General features: G+C 41.0%; 1 protein-coding gene across 3 annotated transcripts in view; it reads right to left on the bottom strand.

Annotated features, from left to right (window-relative positions):
• The window catches only part of LOC124711389 (germinal-center associated nuclear protein), a 294,702-nt gene that overhangs the window by 114,082 nt on the left and 156,961 nt on the right, over nucleotides 1-23,659 (bottom strand). For all 3 annotated transcript variants that reach the window (XM_047241452.1, XM_047241443.1, XM_047241459.1), the window contains 3 exons: nucleotides 12,517-12,668; nucleotides 10,401-10,651; nucleotides 9,846-10,081 (listed from right to left, as the gene is read on the bottom strand). In XM_047241452.1, the coding sequence (XP_047097408.1) occupies nucleotides 9,846-10,081; nucleotides 10,401-10,651; nucleotides 12,517-12,668 (639 nt within the window). The remainder of the gene's footprint in view (nucleotides 1-9,845; nucleotides 10,082-10,400; nucleotides 10,652-12,516; nucleotides 12,669-23,659) is intronic.

Below are 23,659 nucleotides of genomic sequence, written 5' to 3'. Positions count from 1 at the left end.
AGGTCCGGATTTATGATATTTCCGAACCGGGACAATATTAGATAGTGGGGCTCCCCCTCCCTCAAGCGTTCGAGGCAGGACCCCAAAAATATAAAAAAACTGACTTTTCAAAAAATCTTCATTTTGTAGCGCACATCTTTCTGAAGAGTCTGACACATGAAACATATATGTTTGAGGGAACATAATACATGTTATTTGGTCTTACGTGTGCCAAAGTGCAGTGCCACACCTCTTCACACAGCATTCTTCCATCGCACGTCTCTGTATTTCGCTCTGTGGAATTCAAACGTGTAATATTTTGTAATGGGTGCCATCAAACTATATTCAGGCCAGTGGAAATTAAAATGTCCTGTGGTGCCTCTCCTGCCCCAGTCGGCCGGTTTGACATCTACATCTACATCCATACTCCGCAAGCCACCTGACGGTGAGTGGCGGGGGGTACTTTGAGTACCTCTACTGGTTCTCTCTTCTATTCCAGTCTCGTATTGTTCGTGGAAAGAAAGATTGTCGGTATGCCTCTGTGTGGGCTCTAATCTCTCTGATTTTATCCTCATGGTCTCTTCGCAAGATATACGTATGAGGGAGCAATATATTACTTGACTCCTCGGTGACGGTATGTTCTCGAAACTTCAACAAAAGCCTGTACTGAGCTACAGAGCGTCTCTCTTGCAGAGTCTTCCACTGGAGTTTACCTATCATACCCGTAATGCTTTCATGATTACTAAATGATCCTGTAACGAAGCGCGCTGGTCTCCGTTGGATCTTCTCTATCTCTTCTATCAACCCTATCTGGTATGGATCCCACACTGTTGAGCAGTATTCAAGCAGTAGACAAACAAGTATACTGTAACCTACTTCCTTTGTTTCCGGATTGCATTTCCTTAGGATTCTTCCAATGAATCTCAGTCTGGCATCTGCTTTACTGACGATTAATTGTATATGGTCATTCCATTTTAAATCACTCTTAATGCCTACTCCCAGATAATTTATGGAATTAACTGCTTCCAGTTGCAGACCTGCTATATTGTAGCTAAATAATAAAGGATCTTTCTTTACATGTATTCCGAGCACATTCACTTGTCTACATTGAGATTCAATTGCCATCCCCTGCACCATGCGTCAATTCGTTGCAGATCCTCCTGCCCTCCTAAAACAATAAACTCACAATTAATACTGGATGGGACTATTTGTAACCGGACGAACAAGATTTCTTAAGAAAATTTGCACTCTTTATTGCCTATTAGCTAATAACTTGCTGTTTTGTGTGACAAAAAATTAAATATAGGATACATAAAACCAGTAAAGACAGGAAACAAGCAAGACAGTACACATTTTTTCAATCCTCAAGTCCTAGCATTTTTTCTCTCTAATCTTGCTACAACTTTACATGGTGTGCTTTCCTTTCCAGGAAAGAATATATTACCTCATCAAAGTTCGTCAATGTTTTGCTACATGAAAAGACGAAATGTCATTGTCTAATACTAGAAAAGCTGTTAATACAAATAGCACCCAAGACTGGTGTGGTTTCTCGATCTGATTACGTGTATAGATAAAACGAAATAAGCTCTGCCTAACATCCCAGCAATTGTTACACACACCAAATAAGAGAGACTGTTTTGGCACAAATTGTCATTTTTATAACACGGCAGAACATAATTCACGAAGTACCAATATCAAATGTTAGGAAATAGCTTGACATTTCATTCATACTCTCTAGCTTCTGAAGATGAGATCGAAAAGTAGTAGTATGAAACTTTTATATGAATTTGGAATTGTCATATTCTTCCGTAATTTGTGGGAGCCCCCCATTTCTTCTCCTTCCTTGTTCTAACAAACAATCTTGTCATCACTAATTCTGTAACTATTCATGCCAGTGTAAAAATTTATTCTCTGGTTAACTTCACAAACCCTGCCACAATCATCGGTTCGGTTATCCCGCATTTATTCTCTGTTTAGGCGTTATTATGTGTTCGTACAACGCATTTTCCGCGCTACTTACAGAATGGAACTTTAGCGGCTGCTAGCCAGAGACTGTATAACTGGCCCTAAGTAGTGTAGCGGTCTGGCCAAAAATTTTCTGTCAAAATTTCATTTTCTTGGATCACTGAGAAAACAATACGTAAATTTTGATGCCTGTTATTCCTGTTAGTCGTTTATTTCCACTCTGGTAGTCTGAATCTATGGAATTCGGTAGTAATTATAACAACACTGATCATTTGCAAACCCAGTCAACCACATAAACAGCAATTGTCATTCACCCTTACGTGTGAACGAAATTGCATTGCAATGTCAAAGAAGTCGACAGCGTATATTGCACGTAGACCCGTCTCTTTTTGTTTGCAGGAAAGTTTATTTCTAGATGCGACAGGGATTCTCCTGGTAGAGACATCATGTACACTATGCATGCATTCAAAACTCAACTTACGATTCATTCAGAAATCAATATCGAATTTGATCAAAAATTTTCAAAAACCAACAGGGATGCGTTCAAAGTCATACGAGTAATCGATAGACCAACGTGCGCTGGATGCTAGGCGCTTTGTGAAACAAGGTCTTTTTACTCAATAATATGAATGGGGGCCAATTACCCTTACTCCTATAATGCCGCACCATACATTAACCCGCCAAGGTCGCTGATGTTCCACTTGTCGCAGCCATTGTGGATTTTCCTTTGCTCAATAGTGCATATTATGCCGGTTTACGTTACCGCTGTTGGTGAATGACGCTTCGTCGCTAAATAGAACGCGTGCAAAAAATCTGTGATTTTCCCGTAATTTCTCTTGTGCCCAGTGGCAGAACTGTACACGACGTTCAAAATCGTCACCATGCAATTCCTGGTGAATACAAATATAGTACGGGTGCAATCGATATTGATGTAGCATTCTCAACATCAATTTATTTATTTTTATTTATTTATTGTTCCGTGGGACCACATTTAGGAGAAGTCTCCATGGTCATGGAACGAGTCAATACATGAAATTATAACACGATTGTAGAAACAGATAAAATGAAATATAAGAAACATATTCAGGCGACAAGTCATTAGTTTAAATGAAGAAAATCAAGAATGTAACACTGGAATTTGCTTAATTTTTTATCTCTTCGAGGAGCTCCTCGACAGAATAGAAGGAGTGAGCCATGAGGAAACTCTTCAGTTTAGAATTAAAAGTGTTTGGGCTACTGCTAAGATTTTTGAGTTCTTGTGGTAGCTTATTGAAAATGGATGCAGCAGAATACTGCACTCCTTTCTGCACAAGAGTCAAGGAAGTGCATTCCACATGCAGATTTGATTTCTGCCTAGTATTAACTGAGTGAAAGCTGCTAACTCTTGGGAATAAGCTAATATTGCTAACAACAAACGACATTAAAGAAAATACATACTGTGAGGGCAATGTCAAAATTCCCAGACTATTGAATAGGGGTCGACAAGAGGTTTTCGAACTTACACCATACATAGCTCGAACAGCCCGTTTTTGAGCCAAAAATACCCTTTTTGAATCAGAAGAATTACCCCAAAAAATAATACCATATGACATAAGCGTATGAAAATATGCGAAGTATACTACTTTTCGTGTTGAAATGTCACTTATTTCAGATACTGTTCTAATGGTAAATAAAGCGGCATTTAGTTTCTGAACAAGATCCTGAACATGGGCTTTCCACAACAGCTTACTATCTATCCGTACGCCTAGGAACTTGAACTGTTCCGTCTCGCTTATAACATGCCCATTCTGTCTGATTAAAATGTCAGTTTTTGTTGAATTGTGGGTTAGAAACTGTAAAAACTGAGTCTTACTGTGATTTAGCATCAAATTATTTTCCACAAGCCACGAACTTATAGTATGAACTACATTATTTAATAATGTTTCAATATTACACACAAGATCCTTCACTACCAAGGTGGTGTCATCAGCAAACAGAAATATTTTTGAATCACCTGTAATACTAGAAGGCATATCATTTACATAAATAAGAAACAGCAGTGGCCCCAGCACCGACCCTTGGGGAACGCCCCATTTAACAGTGCCCCATTGGGACTGAACATCATTACCACTCTCAATATTGCCGAGGATTACCTTCTGCTTTCTGTTCTTAAAGTAGGAGGCGAACCAATTGTAAGCTACTCCCCTTACTCCATAATGTTCCAACTTCTGCAGTAATATTTTGTGGTCAACACAGTCAAAAGCCTTCGTTAAATCAAAGAAAACACCTAGCGTTCGCAACCTTTTATTTAATCCGTCCAAAACCTCACAGAGGAAAGAGACTATAGCATTTTCAGTTGTTAAGCCATTTCTAAAACCAAACTGTACATTTGACAGCAAATTATGTGAATTTAAATGCTGCAGTAACCTTGTATATACAACCCTCTCGATAACTTTAGCAAACACCGATGGCATAGAAATAGGTCTATAATTGTCAACATTATCCCTGTCTCCCTTTTTATAAAGTGGCTTCACTACCGAGTACTTTAATCGGTCAGGAAACCGACCGCTCCTAAAGGAAAAGTTACAGATATGGCTAAGTACTGAGCTAACATACGTGGAACAATACTTCAGTATTCTGCTAGATACCCCGTCATATCCATGAGAGTTCTTGGTCTTTAGCGATTTAATTATTAACTCAATCTCCCTCTTGTCAGTATCATGGAGGAGCATTTCAGGTAACAGTCTCGGAACACTTTTTTCTAAGAGCGTTATATGATTCCCTGTTGGGACTAGGTTTCTATTTAGTTCACCTGCTATATTCAGAAAGTGATTATTAAGTACTGTACATATATGCGACTTATCAGTAACACGGACATCCCCACTACGCACTGATTCTATATTCTCGACCTGTCTCTGCAGACCAGACACTTCCTTTACGACTGACCATATGGTTTTAATTTTATCCTGAGACTTAGCTATTCTATCTGCATACCACATACTTTTTGCCTTCCTAATAACTTTTTTAAGCACCTTACAAAACTGTTTGTAATGGGCTGCTGCATTTAGATTTTGACTGTTTCTAAAGTTTTGATATAATTGCCACTTTGTTCTACAAGATATTCTTATCCCTTTAGTCAGCCACCCAGGCTGCCTGTTTGTGCTAGTACCCTGTTTTGAACGTTCTAACGGAAAGCAACTTTCAAAGAGCACGCGAAAAGTCTTGAGGAAAGCATTATATTTATCGTCTACTGTATCAGCACTATAAACATCTTGCCACTCTTGTTCCTTGATAAGGTTTACAAAAGTCTGTACAGCAACTGGATCAGCTTTCCTAAAAAGTTGGTAACTATATTTAACATGTGTTGCAGCACAAAAATCTTTTAGACTTAAAATTTGTGCATCATGATCTGAAAGGCCATTCACCTTTTTGCTAACAGAATGCCCTTCTAATAATGACGAATGAACAAAAATATTGTCTATGGTTGTTCTACTGTTCCCTTGCACTCTCGTTGGAAAGAATACGGTTTGCATAAGATTATATGAATTAAGGAGGTCTACCAGCATCCTTTTCCTTGCACAATCACTTATACAATTAATATTGAAGTCACCACATATAACTAACTTTTTGTATTTCCTATAAAGTGAACCAAGAACCTCCTCTAGCTTTAGCAAAAATGTTGTGAAATCGGAGTCTGGGGATCTATAAATAACAACAGTAAGAAGTTTAGCTCCACTAAATTTAACCACACCTGCACAACATTCAAACACCTTTTCAGTGCAGTACTTTGAAACATCAATTGACTCAAATGGGATACCGTTTTTCACATACATGGCTACTCCCCCACACCGCAAAGAGCTCCTAGAAAAGCTGCCAGCCAACCTGTATCCTGGTAAAGGAAGCCTCTGAATCATCTCCTTATTTAAGAAGTGTTCAGATATACCAATAATTTCAGAGTCAACATCTATAAGCAGTTCACTAACTTTATCTCTAATACCTTGCATATTTTGATGAAATATACTAATTCCCTCATTAATCGGATACCCAAGCTTTGTAGAAAGTGGTTTCTTTGTTAGAGAGACTTCCCTTAAGCAGGAATACCTATCAGCTGACTTCAATCTAAAAAAGGTACAGCTCTAACACCCACAACTACTGGAATTTTCCCATGAGTGATCCCACCACCCCCACCTATGCTGTCACCTATAAGTTTTGCCAACCTCCCCTTCCCATACCTGTTGAGGTGCAGGCCATGTCTAGTGAAACCCGTCCTACTGATAGACTCCACCGACACCACTGAAATGTGACTCATGCCTTCTGTCATCAGCGCACCCCCAAGTCTCATGTTATTACGCCTGACGGCTGTATTAAGATGAGGCCGATCGTGACGCTGAAACAGTTCCACGAAATGCACATTCGTGTTGCCAGTCTGAGTGGCTATCTTTTCCAGGTCACCATCTATGTCATACTCCCCATCCCTATCAATACTATTACCAGCCCCACCCACAATCACTACCTGATCCTCTTTAGTAAAATCCCTACATAACCCCCCCTATGTTAAAAGTCACCCGAGCCAATCCTGCATTAGGCTTCACAATGCTTGTGACCTGGTACTCACTCCCCAAAACTTCCTGCAACTGCTGGCCTACACCTCTACCATGAGAACTACCTAACAGCAGAACCTTCTTCTTTCTCTTAGACTTTGCAACCGTCCTAGCCACCGTAACTGCTGAGGTCTGCTGCATACTTCCTACTTCTACAGCTACTAGAGATTCCTCTCAACTAGACTCTGACAGTTGGTCATATCTATTACAAACACCAATAGTAAAACTATCTGAAAATCTCCTTCTCCTAGCAGATCTCTTGCCAACAGCCAGCTCCCATTCCCCAACCCCCTTCTCCCTCCTCATCCTATCTAGCTCCTCCTGTGCGTTTTTCAACTGCACCTGAAGGGCACAGATCTTACGCTCCTGCTTCTCTATCAACTTACTCTTGCTACATAACCTGCAGTTCCAGGAGAGGATCTCACCAGAATGCCCACTGGCTTCCCCACTGCATTCCCCCCCCCCCCCCCCCCCCCCCCCAGTGAAAATACTTCGAACAAGTCTCACACCGCAATCCACTACTCACGAGCCTACGGCAAAGCCCACACTTCTCACTCATGGTAAAATTTTACAATTATTGAAACAAGAAAACAACTTTATCTCAGTTCCGCTACTACAATAAGAAGATGTTAAAAACTGACTACAATTATCACAAACTTGCTCTAAAAGGGAAGTAACTACTATTATTGACAGTATTAATCAACAACAAATGTGAATATAACAAAATACTAACACAGAAAGAAAATCAAACGTCTAATGACAGTAACGAAACTGAAAGCAGTTCGCAAAAATTTCTTCTGAAGTTATTTCACCGAAAAACACCGAGAACACCGGTTGAAGACTACTAAAGTTCCTAAATAAACTACTATACACAAACAATTAATTAGTACTTAGCTTTCGATGCGCCGCTACAGCTGCAACTGGTCAGCGCGGAATGTAAACACGGGTAAGAGGTTAAGTTGATCGATACGAAACACTCACAAATATCAGGCCACAACACAAGAAATGCAGAGGTGAATGAAGAAACCACTAATAAGTCACTTATATAGTAAATATTATCACAAAAAAAGTTAAAATATATATCTGAAACCTAAAAATAGATGAAAACTGAGAGAGCGATCTCACACGCAGTCACGTGCTTCCCGATTCTCGCGCAATTTGTCTGCTACTGATGTGTGGATTAGCCCCGACAGCAGCTAAAACACCTACTTGGGCATCATCATTTGTTGCAGGTTGTGGTTGACGTTTCACATGTGGCTGAACACTTCCTGTTTCCTTAAATAACCTAACTATCCAGCGAACAGTCCGGACACTTGGATGATGTCATCCAGGATACCGAGCAGCATACATAGCAATGCCCGTTGGGCATTTTGATCACAATAGCCATACATCAACATGATATCGACCTTTTCCGCAATTGGTAAATGGTCCATTTTAACATGGGTAATGTGTCACATAGCAAATACTGTCCGCACTGGCGGAATGTTACTTGATACCACGTACTCAAACGTTTGTGACTCTTACAGCGCCATCTATTACGAAGCGAAAAAAGGGGTCCAACTAAAACATTCATATTTTGTTACGTACTACACGAATATGTAATAAAAAATGGGGGTTCCTATTTTTAAAAATGCAGTTGATATCCGTTTGACCTATGGCAGTGTCATCTAGTTTCCGCCTTCAAGCTAGACAAGTTTCATTCTTTGTAGTTTTTTTAGTTTCATGCTTATTTTGTGAGATATTCGGTCCGGTCACTATCAATGTATAAAATACCCCATGGTACAATGTAATCCACAAATCAGCCAATATTCCCCTGAAACTAAGTAATCCTAAACATACAAAATAAAAACAAATTATATAGCCTCCCCAAATCTAAACATTTCTTCGATGAATACAAGAATATATTATATGTGTACCATTCAATTCCATATTCTCATCAGTCAATCTCATGCTGAACTATCTCCACCCCCCACACACCAAAAAGAATTGGTGTGTGACCAAATCGCAATCATCACTCATGAAAAATTGAATCAATATTCGTATCATTATAAACAATAAGAAAAATGCTATTAAATGTCCCTCTCTGACATTTCCATCCCATCACATACATATGAATTACTGTACACTGACTACAATTGTTGTAGCCTGTATCACTAGTCAATATGAGAAAATTAGCTGTGTTAACCAGCTGTTCCACAACTTCATACTTTTACCAAGGTAAACATGAAAACCACTAGGCCATCCAGAAAATTCTTAAAACTAAACACATATGTAAATAGTAAATAGCAAGGTGTCCCTTGGGGCGGGAGGAGGGGGGGGGGGGGGGGGGGGGGGGGGGGGGGGGGGAGGGAGGAGAAGAAAACCTTAGCTATCATATACATGATAAATTATCCTCTAACTGCCTCCCCCTCTGCCAGAGCTATAGGGTATTGCCTGACCTCAAAGGGTTAATGTGGACTCGCTTTGAGTGGATACTCAAAATCAGTCAGCTTCACTGGTTTTTCAGAAAACACATCTTTGTTTTTACTCAATAACTGATATAATTCTGCCATCTCATCCTCAGAAATACCGTCTGTACCATTTACTTTACTCCTTATCTCTTTCTCGATCTCCATCTCATCTATTAAGGACTGTGTTACATGCAAACTAGCCACCAATTTTTCAACATTGAGTACATTTTTAATTTAACCCTTTTCCTTCCCTCAACAGTATTCAGTTCCACCACCAGGTCCTTACAATCTACATACGCCTCATATTTACTCAGGAAATCAATCCCCAACACCAGATTCATACTTAAATTTGTGACAACCAAAAATGAGTGACTAAATACTTCACCTCCTATGTTTACATCTAGAACTACCTCCTTTCTCACTAGTTTACTGAAAGTTAACATAAATAACAAAAAAAGGTTCTTTCATTAGAGAATTACTCCCTTCAGATGCTAAACATACAAAGGAAGGACAAAAGATACATATGATTGACGAGAAATTACAAGGGTCCTTATACAAAAGTCTGTTACTACCGGTATTTCCTGCATTTCTCTTTTTCTCCTTTCTTTGCACCTGAAGAAGTGCCTCTGATATGATGGTCAGGCTTAATGTATGTTTATTACTATCAGTTGAAATCCAAAGCTACATTCAAAAATTACAATAGTTTCTCTCCTTCGTTATTAGTATGTTTTTCCCCAATTTAAGTTATGATATTTTAATATCCAATGATGTTATGAGATTCAAGCAAAGTTGATGTAGTAGCTGGAATAGTCTGGTCAAATAAAAGCCTCGGCATAACCATTAAGTAAGGAGTTTGAAAAGTTGTACTCACTTCTAACAGATGAACGTCATCATCAGATAACAAATTTTTGTGGAACAGCTGATCTGTCCAATTTACAAGTAAGTCTGAATAATGAGGAGATTCTTCAGTATCAGGAATGGAGACCATCATTTTCCAAAATACATCTGAAAAGTCTTGTTCTATTTCTCTTAGACGTTTAGTAAGATCTTCTTCAACTATTTTATCAACTTCCAAAACACCAATATTTGGAAGTGGAGGGATTTGCACTGAAAGAAAAGAATTAAGAAATTATGTAATTCTATAACTTCTGAAGCTGAATAACAAGGTAAAGGAAATATTACAACTATGAAGAGATGTAATCACAATGCCACAAATAAGACACAAGTTTCATATAATGTATAACAATTATTCTGTAAGAAACAAACAGGGGAAAAAATGTCATATCCACTCATTTTCTGATCATGAATTTAGTTGCTATGAGCAAACAAAGACTTTACCTTTAATTTATCTCCTCACAAAATACTTCAGAACCTTTACCTGAATATTACATACATACTTAACAATTGGCAAACAAAGAGGACTTACAGAATGGTTTGAAAACAGAAGCTTGCTGAGAAAACAATCTCTGTGATTGCAAATCATATTCTTTTGAAATTCCATGTACTTCTAACAGATCTGCCTGCTCTTGAAGATTCAAATTGGATGGCTGGAATGAAAAAGATCTCAAGAACTCTCTCCTCTTACTCATCTTGTGTGCTCTCCATCTCCATTTATTTAAATAGTACAGCAATTTTCTGTTAGCAATGTTATGCGAGATTTCCTGCAAGCGTTGTTTCCTATAAAAATGAGAAAAGAAATTATCATAGCCCTTCGAGTAACTTTTTATCAGGCAGATATTTTCTTGACAGTATTAAGAGAAAGGATAGAATGTATTCTGGTTGGAGTGTCCAGAGCTGGTGGCCATGTGTGTGGGTGATGTGTGCCTACTTGTGTGGATGGTTGTGCATTGTTCTTTCTTGAAGAAGGTTTTGGCTGAAAGGATGAAGTATGGGAAAACAAGATGAAACCTAAGGGAGTAGGCCGACAGTGAAAGGCAAAAACCAACTGAAATTGATGTGAAAATACGAGATCAAAGAAAAAATAAATAAAAAGATTATAACGTGGGCTGCAGGTCTGTGGGTGGATAAGTGTGAAGAAAGGTGACAATGGATTAGATTAGATTAGATTAGATTAGGTGAAGTTAGTATGTACAAATTGGAATAAGAGAGGAGAAGGAGAGAGAGGTGGGGTAGGGTTAGTAGGATGAGGTACAAGGTCATGTGGCCAGGGAGATACAGGAAACAACAAACGAAAATACATGAGAAATGACGCAGGAAGAGTGACCACTGTGAAGGTCTAAGATTAACAATATTGGCATGAGTAATGCGGAACAAAAGATGCAGCACCAACAATCTGTGCCGTCTTGTTGCCATCCGTTGTGTGCTTTGAGTTTGGCTGAAAGCTTATATGAAACAGTCTTTTTTCATGCCTGTCCACAAGTTACTGCGTCAGCTTTATGGTGAGAAGCAATCTATTCTTTTCAGGATATTTATTTCAACCAAATCAAATCAATGGACACGAATCTCTTTTTTCAGGGTGCTAAAAATATGGAAATCACATGGTGAGAGATTGGGACTTAACAAAGAATGTGTAAGGGCTTCCTAGACCAAGTTCTGCAACTTCTTCAACACAGTCAAAACAATCTTGGGAACATGTGGGCCTGCCAAATGGGAGTCACGGCGTACTCCTACAATACAAGCTACTGGGAGGGCATTGTGTGGGAGAGATCTGTAGAACCACTTAATTTCAGACATTTCACGAGCTAAGGAATGTCTGTGATACCTTCATCGTGTTCTGAGAATTCAGACAGCAGCGTGGAACTTTTGGCGAGCAGTTTAAGAGAAGCCAACTTAAAAAAAAGAGTAAGTTCCATAATGCCCTTGTAACAATTCTGATCAATGGACTTGTATCACATACCACCATGGATAAGGACCAAGGCAAACTCTAAGCTACAGAAATGGCATTCATTAGAACCATAAATAATAAGACTTTGACTAAAAATTAAATAAATGAGAATGAAGCTGGCATCAAAACGTCAATCACTGGTGTTAACAGACTGCAGTGGCGTCGTCATTTGATGGAAATGGGAAAAAATGTAAAACAGCAAGAAAATACTTCAGTGCAGGAATAACAGCAAAACAGCCAATGGGAATGTAAAGGAAAGTGTGGTTATACACAGTGAAATCACAGGTCGAAAAAGGTACTCTGGGTTTGGAAATACATCATGGACCGAAAACCATACAAAGACAGGAAACAATGGTGAGCACTTCTGCACCTAAATGTGAATTGAACTTACAAAATTATTATCAAGATTGCCGCAATTCATGTTTCCTCTAATTTTCTGAAAATTGTTGTTATAGGTTTCAAATACTTCTGTCGTGTGTGGCTGCTGAACTATAAGCTCTAGACAAGCAATGAGTGCGGTGTGTGAATCAGAGAGAGAGAGAGCGAGAGAGAGAGAGAGAGAGAGAGAGAGAGAGAGAGAGACAGAGAGAGAGAGAGAGAGAGAGAGAGAGAGAGAGAGAGAGAGAGAGTGTGTGTGTGTGTGTGTGTGTGTGTGTGTGTGTGTGTGTGTGTTCTCTTTATAAGACAGACAAAATACCTTGCATTATCCATTGTTGTTTCAACAAGCAGTTCTATTTCATCATCCAGGATAGAATAGAAAATTTCTTCATATATGATTTCCTTAGCAAGCGTGTAAACAATGTCCCTGATAAGCTCAGTTCCAACTTCATAGATAAGCTCATCCAAGAACTGAAAACAAAATGGTTAAGAGAAAGGATGCACAATATGGGAAGACAAGGAGGATAAGTGAAGATAATTTTCTCCCAACTACATCATTTCTGAAACAAAGTTTCCTACAATATACAGTAGTAATTTTCTTATCTAAGTGTTCCAGAAAAGGTGAATGTAAATAAATCGCCTAAAAAGTACAGTGGCAAAAACAACAAGCACAAGCACAACCACTAGTAGACTCTATGAAAGATGTTATCTCGCTTCAACAGCAACAGTACAAATCTGATTATCTGACAAACATTGCAACTGTCTTGTTTGGTACTTACATTACAGTAAACTGTATTTCTGTGTTGTGCTGGCATTAATAATACTAATTTTCAAAAGTTACCATGAAATAGCAAGTGGAAATTGTGCTTAAGTATATAAAGTAAAATTTTCTCATGTTGAGAAATCAGAAGGAACAATCTGTTTTACTTAATAAAAACTTCCTAATGCCAAGATCACATAAGTATTCCTTTATTTACAACAACTGATTCTGACGGACTCTGCTGTCAACTCCAGGTCTTCAAGTAAAATCAAACCCAATGTTCACGAAAGAACAGTGGTTATGATATTTCATAAATTTTGCACATTCTGCATTTGCAGAACTTGGACAAATATTTTTTTTCATTATTTTAACTTGCCAACTTAAAAAAATGATGGTATTTTTTTCTTTCAGTGTACAAGGATGGTTTGAAACGTTCTCAGAACAGAAGGGGAAAAAAGTACTTACATCACTGAAACTATTTTTATTTTTCAATGTAGTCTCCTTGTAGATTAATGCACTTGGTTCCATGATGTTCCAGTGCCTTGATCCCATCTCAAAAACGAGTTTCCTCCATGCCTGCAAAATAGTTGTCAACTCCGATTATCAATTCTTCGCTTGAAGTAAATCTTCGTCCACCAAGAAAAATTTTCAGTTTTGGGAAGAGATGGAAGTCTGATGGAGCTATATCAGGTGAATAAGGCGAGTGTGGCAAAATTCATACCTTAGTTCATGCAATTTTGCCATCGTGACAGCACATGTGTGCGGGCTCACATTGTTTTGATGGATTATGACTTTCTTCCTTGCTAAAACTGTCCTTTTTTTGCATATTTTTTGTTGCAATTTGTCCTGGAGGTTGGCATAGTAATCTCCACTAATTGTTTGCCTATTGGGGAACAGAATCCCCTTTGCATCTCAAAACACGGATGCCACAACTTTTCCCGCCGAAGGAATTGTCTTTGCTTTCTTCGGTGATAGACAATCAGCATGTTTCCACTGCTTTGGCTGTTGTTTTGTCTGTGAAGTAGAGTAGTGCACCCAAGTTTCACCTGTGGTCACAAACCAGCGCAAAAAATCTTTTTTAATTCCAACATTGTCCCGATATGTCCATTCTCATGTGTATCTGGTCCAGCTTCAAGAGTGGCAGTACCCATCTTGCAGATAATTTCTTCATTTCTAATTCTTCAATTAAAATGTGTTAAACCCTTTCAGATGACATCTGGCAAGCATGTGCAATTTCACGCACTTTCAATCAGCGATCCTCCATGACCATTTTGTGTACTTTTGCAATGATTTCTGGAGTAGTGGCACATCTTAGCAGACCACTGCACGGATCATCATCTAAGCTCTCCCGATCAAATTTAAATTCATTTGTCCAGTTGGAAACAGATGAATATGAAGGAGCAGAGTCCCCCCAGTGTATTCTTGAAATCGGCATGAATGTCCTTTGCTTTCATACCTTTCTCTATGAAGTACTTAATCACGGCTCGAATCTCAATTTTTTCCATCTTCGCAAATCATTATGCGGGAACAACAGAGCCACGTCACTGCGACAGGTCTCTTCCAAGAGCTGAACGTAGCACGTGTTTACAGGCAACAGTCCAATGAATATCATATGAACAACTCGTTGCGCTAGCACTGACCTCTCGTGGTGATTCTGAGAACTTTTCAAACCACGCTTGTATGTTTAGTGTTCACCACAACATTGTATTATGTGAAAGATAAAACTTGCCTCCATTTACACTTTGTCATAGGTCCCAACTCCTATTCCTCACTTTTAAAGTCCTGTACTTACTTTTATGTCAACTATCTAAGCTCTAAACTTCATTTTTTAAGATCCATGTCACTTCATGTACTCATATTTTAACAGGAACCCACTCCTGTTGATTCTTACTAAGCTACAACTACTTGATTTTCCTTTCTAATAACATAGCAATAACAACAACATCTATATGTAACATTACTATTATTATGAAAACAATAATGATTATTAATTTCTACCTTCTCCTCTACATTTCCCCCCCAACTCAACTCCACCCTCCCTCCCTTTTTTTGCTGGACTAAGGACCATGAGCAAATTTCAGTTACTTACTCGTTTTCCTCTTCTTTTCTTCCAGTACTCTTTCATCTGTTCATAATGTTTTTTTCTGTCTTTTGATCACTTCAGACTAGTTTTTTTCCCCTAAATCCTTTTTTTTACTTCATGCATCCAACTTCTTGTTAACTTCTCATCCCACAAATATTTGGAGATCTTTTTGGTTAATCTACTGTCTTGCATTTGACAGAAAAGTCCAAAAAAATACCAGTCTTCTTTATCTCATCTGATACATTTTTAAAGTTTTGACAAAATTCCTTATTACTATATAATTTCCAACCCTCCATAGTTTACCATAGGCCTAATGTGTTCCTAGTGATCCATCTTAATAGTATCTCCAACTTATCCAAATTATAGTTTAATGCTAGACATTCACTTGTGTGTTGACATTCTGGTTTCAGTTTTGTTTAGTAATGCCTTATTTTTACATTTTCAGACAGGCATTTTTTTGTTGTAAATATCTTTAGTTATACCATATTACCTTCCCATTTCATGTATCCTGTCCTCTATAGCAGCTTATTCCTAACAAATTCCTTAGATAATCTCCCCAATATATTTACTTTTTTTAAACTTTGCAATTTGGACAATACCTGTTTAATGTTTGTAAAAAAAAGTTAATTATTTTTTCTGCAGGAATTCTTAACCAGTCCTACTGGCTATTTCTCCTAAAAGAGTAATTTGTGTTACAGCAGAGGTCACATTTTCAGAAAGTATGGCAAAGTCATCTGCAAATGCGAGACAATTTAATCCAATCTTTTTGTTTTCTCCTCCAAACCTTATTGGTGAACTCTTATATTCATTCTGTTTTTCATTCCATATTCTTGCTATTTTTTCTAAAACACAATTAAAAATAATTTGAGATAGACTATCACCTTGCCATACACCTTTGTTTATTTCAGAGGGATGAGATTTTTCTCAAACAAATTGCGCTTTAGAGACTGTGTCCGTAGGGGTTTCATGAAACAGATTTGCTAATTTAGATTTTACACCAAATTACATACCGTTTTATCTATAGTTTGTCTGTCAACAGAATTAAAGACCATTCTGAAATTTAAAAAAAAAACTACTACAATGTATTTTCAATTCAGTGGCAAACAACTTCAGATTAAATATTTGTTCGGAACACGGTGTGCCCTTCCTAAAACCACCTTGATATGCTCCTAAATAACTGCCTAGTGTTATTTCTACTCTGTTTGGTAAAATTTTGTATATTGTCTTTCTTATGAAGTGGATGTATCAAAACTACTTTCCATTCTTCTGATATTTCTTCCATTTTCCAGATTTCCTCAAATTTTAATTTTAGATCATTCTTGTTTTTATTGCACGCTCGATGTCCTCATACATGACATGCTACATTTCTTCTATCAATACCAGTTCCAGTCAAGAAAGTTTGCTTTGTCTCAAACTAAAATCAATTCTCTTGCAATACTCCCAGAATTCTATATGGTGTGTTGCAAAAGCCGACAGGTGCAAATACCACACGGCAACACACTGCCGTCAGGTTGGTTGCCAACTCAGCCCCTCTGACTATACGATGCTCTGATTTCGTCACTTAAAGTGTGATCTGCACCTACATCGGACCACAGTACAGAGGGCGTGTAAATCAGCAAGAGAGGTTGTGCATAACACGTACATTTTCCTGCATCCTCCAATGTCACAGGCAACCAATCAGGAAGAAATGTACCCCGCCATGCAGGTATTTAGGACCACTTATGCAACGATCATGGTAGTTACGATGCAGCCAGCAGAGAGAAGAAGTCCATTCCGGATCCAGCATCGCCAATAGCAAGCCACCAAGGGACTTCGAAATGCACTTGGCAAGACTGTAGAAACTGTGAACTCATACAGACCATAACTTAATTGTTAATCTGTTCCAATGTGCTCCACTCAAGGAGAGCAATGACTTAAACATTTGATAGTCAAAGTAGTAGAGAACGGCCTCTGACTGTAAAAGCCTTCCTTTTGCTGTTTCTTCAACCAAGAACTTGCATTTAGTTGTGATCTTGTTTCCCTGTCATGAAATAGCTACGAAGTTGTTTACTTGTTTTGCCAGTCAACGAAGACCATTTGTATTGAATTTATTGTGTTCTTAAATATAGAAAATGAACTACATACGCGTGCTTTTCTTGCAGAAGCGTTCAAAGTTCAGGATCCTTCAGTTGGTGGCGAGGATTTATATGCACTTTCTGTGCAATAGTTACAGGTGGTGCCTGTGCTCAGACAGTTTTCACCATGAGAACTGCTGCGGAACCTGTGGATGTGATCCACCCAGTGATCACTCTGCTGCAGAAGATGCAACACACCAATGAATTTCTGGAGGACCGACTCGCAGTGCTCGCCCAGTCGATGCCAGAGGTAGCTGGACAGTGAGGACAACTTAATGCCTCCATCAACAACTTTTGGCAGCTGCCACCACCTTCCGGGAATTCAATCCTTAGGTGGAACCTTGGTCGTGCTACATTGTATGGTCGGAACAGTATTTTCTGGTGCATAACATCATGGGGGAGAGACAACAATATTCTTTCCTCCCAGCCAATGCTGGTACATTAATTTATCAACTGATACAGCAACTTCACCCTGAGGTAGAACCCCATACCCTCTCTTATGCTGCACTGCATTCTCCTTGGCTACTTCGATTCCCAGATACACACAGTGGCAGTGTGTGACAAATTTTTTAGTTGTCATAAACTGTCTTCTGAGTCATAACAGAGAATGGACAGCCTGTCTCCAAGTGCTCTCTCGGGAATGCCATTTCCACTGTGCTGACCCACAATATAAGTGCTCTTACACCTCTTCACTCATGTGAGACATGATTCTCATACATACCCCAAACAAGACATTATGTCATGACCACTTGAAACTCAAAGATCCCATGCTGGAAGTGTGTCAGCCTACCATTTGAACCTTTGAGCAATCTTTGTGCTCCTCCATTATCTTGCCAGATCTGTCGTTGGTATTTGCCTCCCGCCTTGCTGGTGGCTCTGTCTGCTTCTCACCCCCTCCTGGAAATTGGATATGGTTCTGCTGGGGAGGCATCAGTCTAGGCAGCTTCCTTCCTGCAGCCAGTGCGTTGTCAGCCACCAGCGTCAACAACGTCACTACCGATGGGTAAAACGCACCATCAGTGGGAAGTCAGGCCACAAAGCAGAAGTTTATCAGCCTTCAAGGGCGATGCAGGTGAATGGGCGCAGGTTGAGTCAGCCAACTATGTGTGGGCAGACGATAATGCCGAACCCATTGCCTTCCAAGAAGCTTATGTCTATTTTTATCTTTATTAATGATGTACTAGTGGACCTGCAGATCAACACTGGTACCTCCATTACAATTATCGACTGGCCTACATATCAGAAGCTAGCAGCACCCCCTTGCAAAATTTTGACACCCCTCTCCATAGTTTGAGTAACGACCTCATCTCCATAATGGGAGCATTTTCTGCCCAGATCAGGTATGCATCAAAGACACTCTTGGCTCACATATTCGTAGTAGCCCACCCTGGCACTTGCAGCCTCCTGGGCCTGGACCTCTTTCATGCCTTTGGTTTACATATTTGCAAACCAAACCCCACTGTTAATGTTGTGGACAGTGGCCGTTATGCAGAGGAGCTTTTTGCTAAGTATCCATCGTTTTCCTCAGGACCTTCCTCCGGGGTAAACAACTTTGAAGCACACATCACCATTTTGCCCTCAGCAGTTCCAAAGTTCTGCAAGGCCCATTCCATACCATTTTCTCTCCGAGACAGGCTCTGCCAGAAACTGCAATGACTTCATGTTGAGGGAATTTTAATGCCAGTTTCCAACATCAGATGGGCTACACCCTTAGTGTGCAAAAGATGTCCCTGATACAGCTAATTACCAGGATGACACCCTGGTCTCTTGAGGACCTGGCATCCAACTAGAATGCTCTTTTTTTCCCTTTTTGATAAAGTTCAGTTGCGGAGTAACACGGAAAAATATACCCACTTCTTTCAAAAAGTGGAACACTTGGGTCATGTGCTTAGTGCTTCTAGAATTCTCCCTAGCCTTCAGTATGTAGAGGATATTCAAAGATTTCTGGTGCCCATAGATAAGTCTCAATTGAAGTCAGTGCTTGGACAGCTCAATTTTTACAGGCGATTTACTTCACACGGCCACAGCAGTCGCTGAACATTTTACCAGCTGCTCCACAAAAATGTTACATGGAACTGGTTACCACAGTGTGACAGGGCGTTTTGCACCCTATGGCACATACTCCTGCAGCCCACTTGCCGATCCCATACGACCCAGCCAAGCCTCTCATCTTGGCAACTGATGCATCAGAATATGGTATGGGGAGCAGAGGTCTCACAAACGGTGCACAGCACAGCAGAACTGCAGTCCGATTGAGGAGGCGGCTTTAGCAATTATCTTCGTAATTAAGAAGTATCCAGACTACATCTATGGTTGACAGTTCACCCCTCTCACTGACCATAAGGCCACTGATCTCATTGCTTTGGTCCTCCGCCCCAGTACCCACCCAGACAACACGATGCTTACAACACTGTGCCCTCTTTCTATCGAGCTACACAAACGAGAACCAGTTCCGCTCCACGGCACAACATGCTAACGCAGACTTAGTTTCCAGGCTGCCCATTGAATAAGACCCAAACTTCGAGGCAGATCCAGAGGTGTGTTTCCAAATGGATACAGTGGCAGAGGAGTCGCCCAGCTTCCACTGAATGTAGGGTTTGTCAGACAACACACAGCCAGTGTCCCGTTCTCTGATAAGTTCTGCACTACATCCACCAGGGCTGGCCTTCCAACTTTAAGACACTGCTACAAACCGACCTCCAGGAATTCTGGGGCCAGACGCACATGGTTGTTCTGCATGCCCCCACAAGTGCATCTTCGATTTTATCCACAAGGGTCAATGGGGGGGGGGGGGGGGGTAGTCCTCATCAAGAGGCTGGCACGGCAACAGGTCTACTGGAGGGGCACGGACACTGCAATAAGTCTCACGGTTGCTGCCCACTCCACGTGCCAGAGCAAGCAAGCTGCCCCTGCTCGACGACACTTCCTCTCGCCCACTACGACCACACCTGGTCCCACATCCATTTCAATTTTGTGAGTCCCCCCCTTGGTGTGTTCTAGCTCATCATCATCCGTGATGCTGGCACGGAGTTTCTGTTTGTAATTAAGATGACCTCTACTTCTGCCATGCAGATGACCAAAGTCCTCACACACATTTTTGCCTTAGAACATCTCCCTGAAACCACTGACACAGAAAATGGACCTCAGTTCACCTCCATTGAATTCTCTTCCTTTTGTGCTGTGAATGGCATCTATCTCACTCTTACAGCTCCACTCCATCCTGCATACATAGGTATCGCTGAGCAGTTGGTCTGCACATTTAAGATCCAAATGGCTAAACTGTGTCACACTCCTTGGATGATGCACTCATTTGTGTTTTACCAACACATGGCCACTCCACAGGATGGGACCTCCCCAGCGGAACGCTTACATGGTCAACAACACAATCACTCTCTTTCCATCCTTCACCCCCAAGAGCAGGAAAGCTGCCCACCCCACTCAAGATGGCACTGCTTCTCCTTGCAGGACCCAGTATGGGCCATGCACTTTGCCCGTGGTAAGCCCTGCTGGCTCCCTGCTACATTGCCCCTCTCCTTGGCCCTGCAATTTTAGAAGTTACACTCCACAACAGCTCCCACAGTCGCAAACACATCAATCAGGTCCCATCATGGTGTAGCTCTCTTCCATTGCCAGAACATTCACCTCAATGTTCTGTTCCAGATGCCCAGCATGACGACGGGCTCTCTGGACATGCCTACCTCGATGCTTCTCTGCAATGGTATGTGAAGTGTCCACTGTCGCAGTCCGACACCCTAAAGGAAGTCAATCCAACTCCACCTTCACCTTCACGAAGGCAGTGTGTTGCCGTGTGGTGTCGGCACTTGACGGCTTTTGGGACACACCATTCCTCTTCCCCCGCCCAGAGTGACAGAGGCACAGTGAAGACAGGTGTTGGAATCCTCAGCGAGGTCACTGGTGTCCAGTGACCTCACTGAGGACTCTGACACCTGTCTTCACTTGGCCTCTGGGAGATGGAAGAGGAATGGCGAGTCCCAAAAGCCATCAGTGCCTATTCCACACGGCGACACAATGCCTTGAGGTTGGTTGCCTACTCAGCACCTGTGACTATAAGATATTCCGACTCTGTCACTTGCAGAGCGATTTGCAGAGAGCCTTCTCATAAACCGGACCAAACTACAGAGTGTTTGTAAATCAGCAAGAGAGGCTGCGCATAACACAAATCTTTTGCTGCATTCACCAATGTTATGGGCAGCCAATCAGGAAGAAGTGTACCTCTGCTGTGTCGGTATTCAGGACAGCATCCATGATGATCGAGTTCAGACACAGCCAGCCAAGAGAAAATGTCTGCGCTGGATCCAACATTGCCAACCACACATCGCCTTCACCGCCAATGGACCTCGGAACCTGCTCACAAGCCTGTTGACATTCTGTCACACTCACTTGGCTAGACTGTAAACTCGTACAGACCACAACTTGAGTGCTAATCTGTTCCAATGTGCTCTACTCAAGGAGAGCAAGGTCTTAAACATTTGATAGCCAAACAAGTAGAGAACAAACTCAGACTGTGGAAGCCTTCCTTTTGTTGTTTCTTCAACCAAGAGTGTTATTACAAGAACTTGTGTTTAGTTGTGAACTTATTTCCCTGTTACAAAACAGCTACAAAATTGGTTACTTGTTTTAATGTCAATGAAGATCATTTGTGTTGAATTTGTGTTCTTAAATATAGAAGATGAACTACACATTCGTGTGTTTATTGTTGAAGTGCTCAAAGTTCAGAATACATCACTACCTCACCCATGATACCTCCTCAATGGTAGTGCCATAAATTTTTCTTTCTTGAGTGCAAATTCTCCTTTCCCATCCAACTGCTAACATTCAACCAGTCCACAGAATTCTTCACTCTTGTTCCTCAGAGGTACTCCACCTTGTTTGTGACCAAATGTTTTCTTCTCCAATTTTAATAGAGTTTACAGTGGTTCCAACAAGTATGTGTAATAACAATACCAGTACAGAATGAGATTTTCACTCTGCAGCGGTGTGTGAGCTGATATGAAACTTCCTGGCAGATTAAAACTGTGTGCACGACCGAGACTCGAACTCGGGACCTCTGCCTTTCGCGGGCAAGTGCTCTACCAACTGAGCTACCGAAGCACGACTCACGCCCGGCACTCACAGCTTTACTTCTGCCAGTACCTCGTCTCCTACCTTCCAAAATTTACAGAAGCTCTCCTGCGAAACTTGCAGAACGAGCACTCCTGAAAGAAAGGATATTGCGGAAACATGGCTTAGCCACAGCCTGGGGGATGTTTCCAGAATGAGATATCCACTCTGCAGCGGAGTGTGAGCTGATATGAAACTTCCTGGCAGATTAAAACCGTGTGCCCGACCGAGACTCGAACTCGGGACCTTTGCCTTTCGCGGGCAAGTGCTCTACCAACTGAGCTACCGAAGCACGACTCACGCCCGGCACTCACAGCTTTACTTCTGCCAGTACCTCGTCTCCTACCTTCCAAACTTTACAGAAGCTCTCCTGCGAAACTTGCAGAACTAGCACTCCTGAAAGAAAGGATATTGAGGAGACATGGCTTAGCCACAGCCTGGGCTGGAAACAGCCGCAGACAGGCATAATTAAAAGACACTGAAGTAGATCTTTCAGCCATAGCCTTCATCAGCAAAAGAGAAACACACACCGTTGCTACACTCAATCAGGTAAACCTCATGCAGACATGACCGCCACCTCCAGCATCTAGGGCCGGAATGCAGCTATCATGTGGGATGCAGCAGCAATCTGGAAGGGGTTGGGAAGGGGAAGGGATAGTAGTATACAGGTTGGGAGAGAGACAAACGTTGTGTGGCGGCATGTGCAGAGACTAGAATGCCAACAGGTGCAGCTTCATGAGGTTGTGGGGCAGGGAGGAGGGGGGAAAAATGTGCGAAAAAGGAGGAGGCTAGGAAGATTTCCTCTAGATGGCACATAAATTGACATAGTGGAGTGCCATGTGGGTGCCCATGGCTGTGTCACATTTGTTTTCATACCTTCCCTTCAAAGAAGTAGTTGTGAATTGGTATAAAGTTAGTGAGGTGTTTGAGGAATAAGCTAGTTGGTTTGGTGTCTGAAGGACATTGGGAAAAGTAGTGTTCAAAGGCGATAAGACGATGGACGTGAGAGATGTTGGGCTATGAGGAAATGGCATCGACAGTAATGAGTAGGGATCCAGTAGGTAAATGGTGGGGATGGTGGAGAGTCGGTGGGAGGCTAGATTACGGGCAACTGGTTGGAGGTGTTGAACAATGAGGGCTGAAATTCTTTCAGTGGGGGCACAATAACGAGCCACAATGGAGCATCAAAGATGGTTGGGTTTGTGGATTTTGGGGAGCATGTAGAAGATTGCTGTGTGGCATCTCAAATGGGTGAGGAGGGAAATGGATTCAGAGCAGAGGTTCTGGGAAGGGCCTAAGGCTTTAAGTATGGATTGGAGGTTGTGTTGAATTTCTGGGATGGGATCACTCTGCCAGAGTTTATAGGTGGAGGAGTCAGATAGTT

The sequence above is a fragment of the Schistocerca piceifrons genome, chromosome 1 (genome assembly GCF_021461385.2).
Source record: "Schistocerca piceifrons isolate TAMUIC-IGC-003096 chromosome 1, iqSchPice1.1, whole genome shotgun sequence".
Classification (NCBI taxonomy): domain Eukaryota; kingdom Metazoa; phylum Arthropoda; class Insecta; order Orthoptera; family Acrididae; genus Schistocerca; species Schistocerca piceifrons.
Note: the sequence above shows the minus strand (reverse complement) of the source record. Positions and strands in the feature narration are given on the sequence as shown.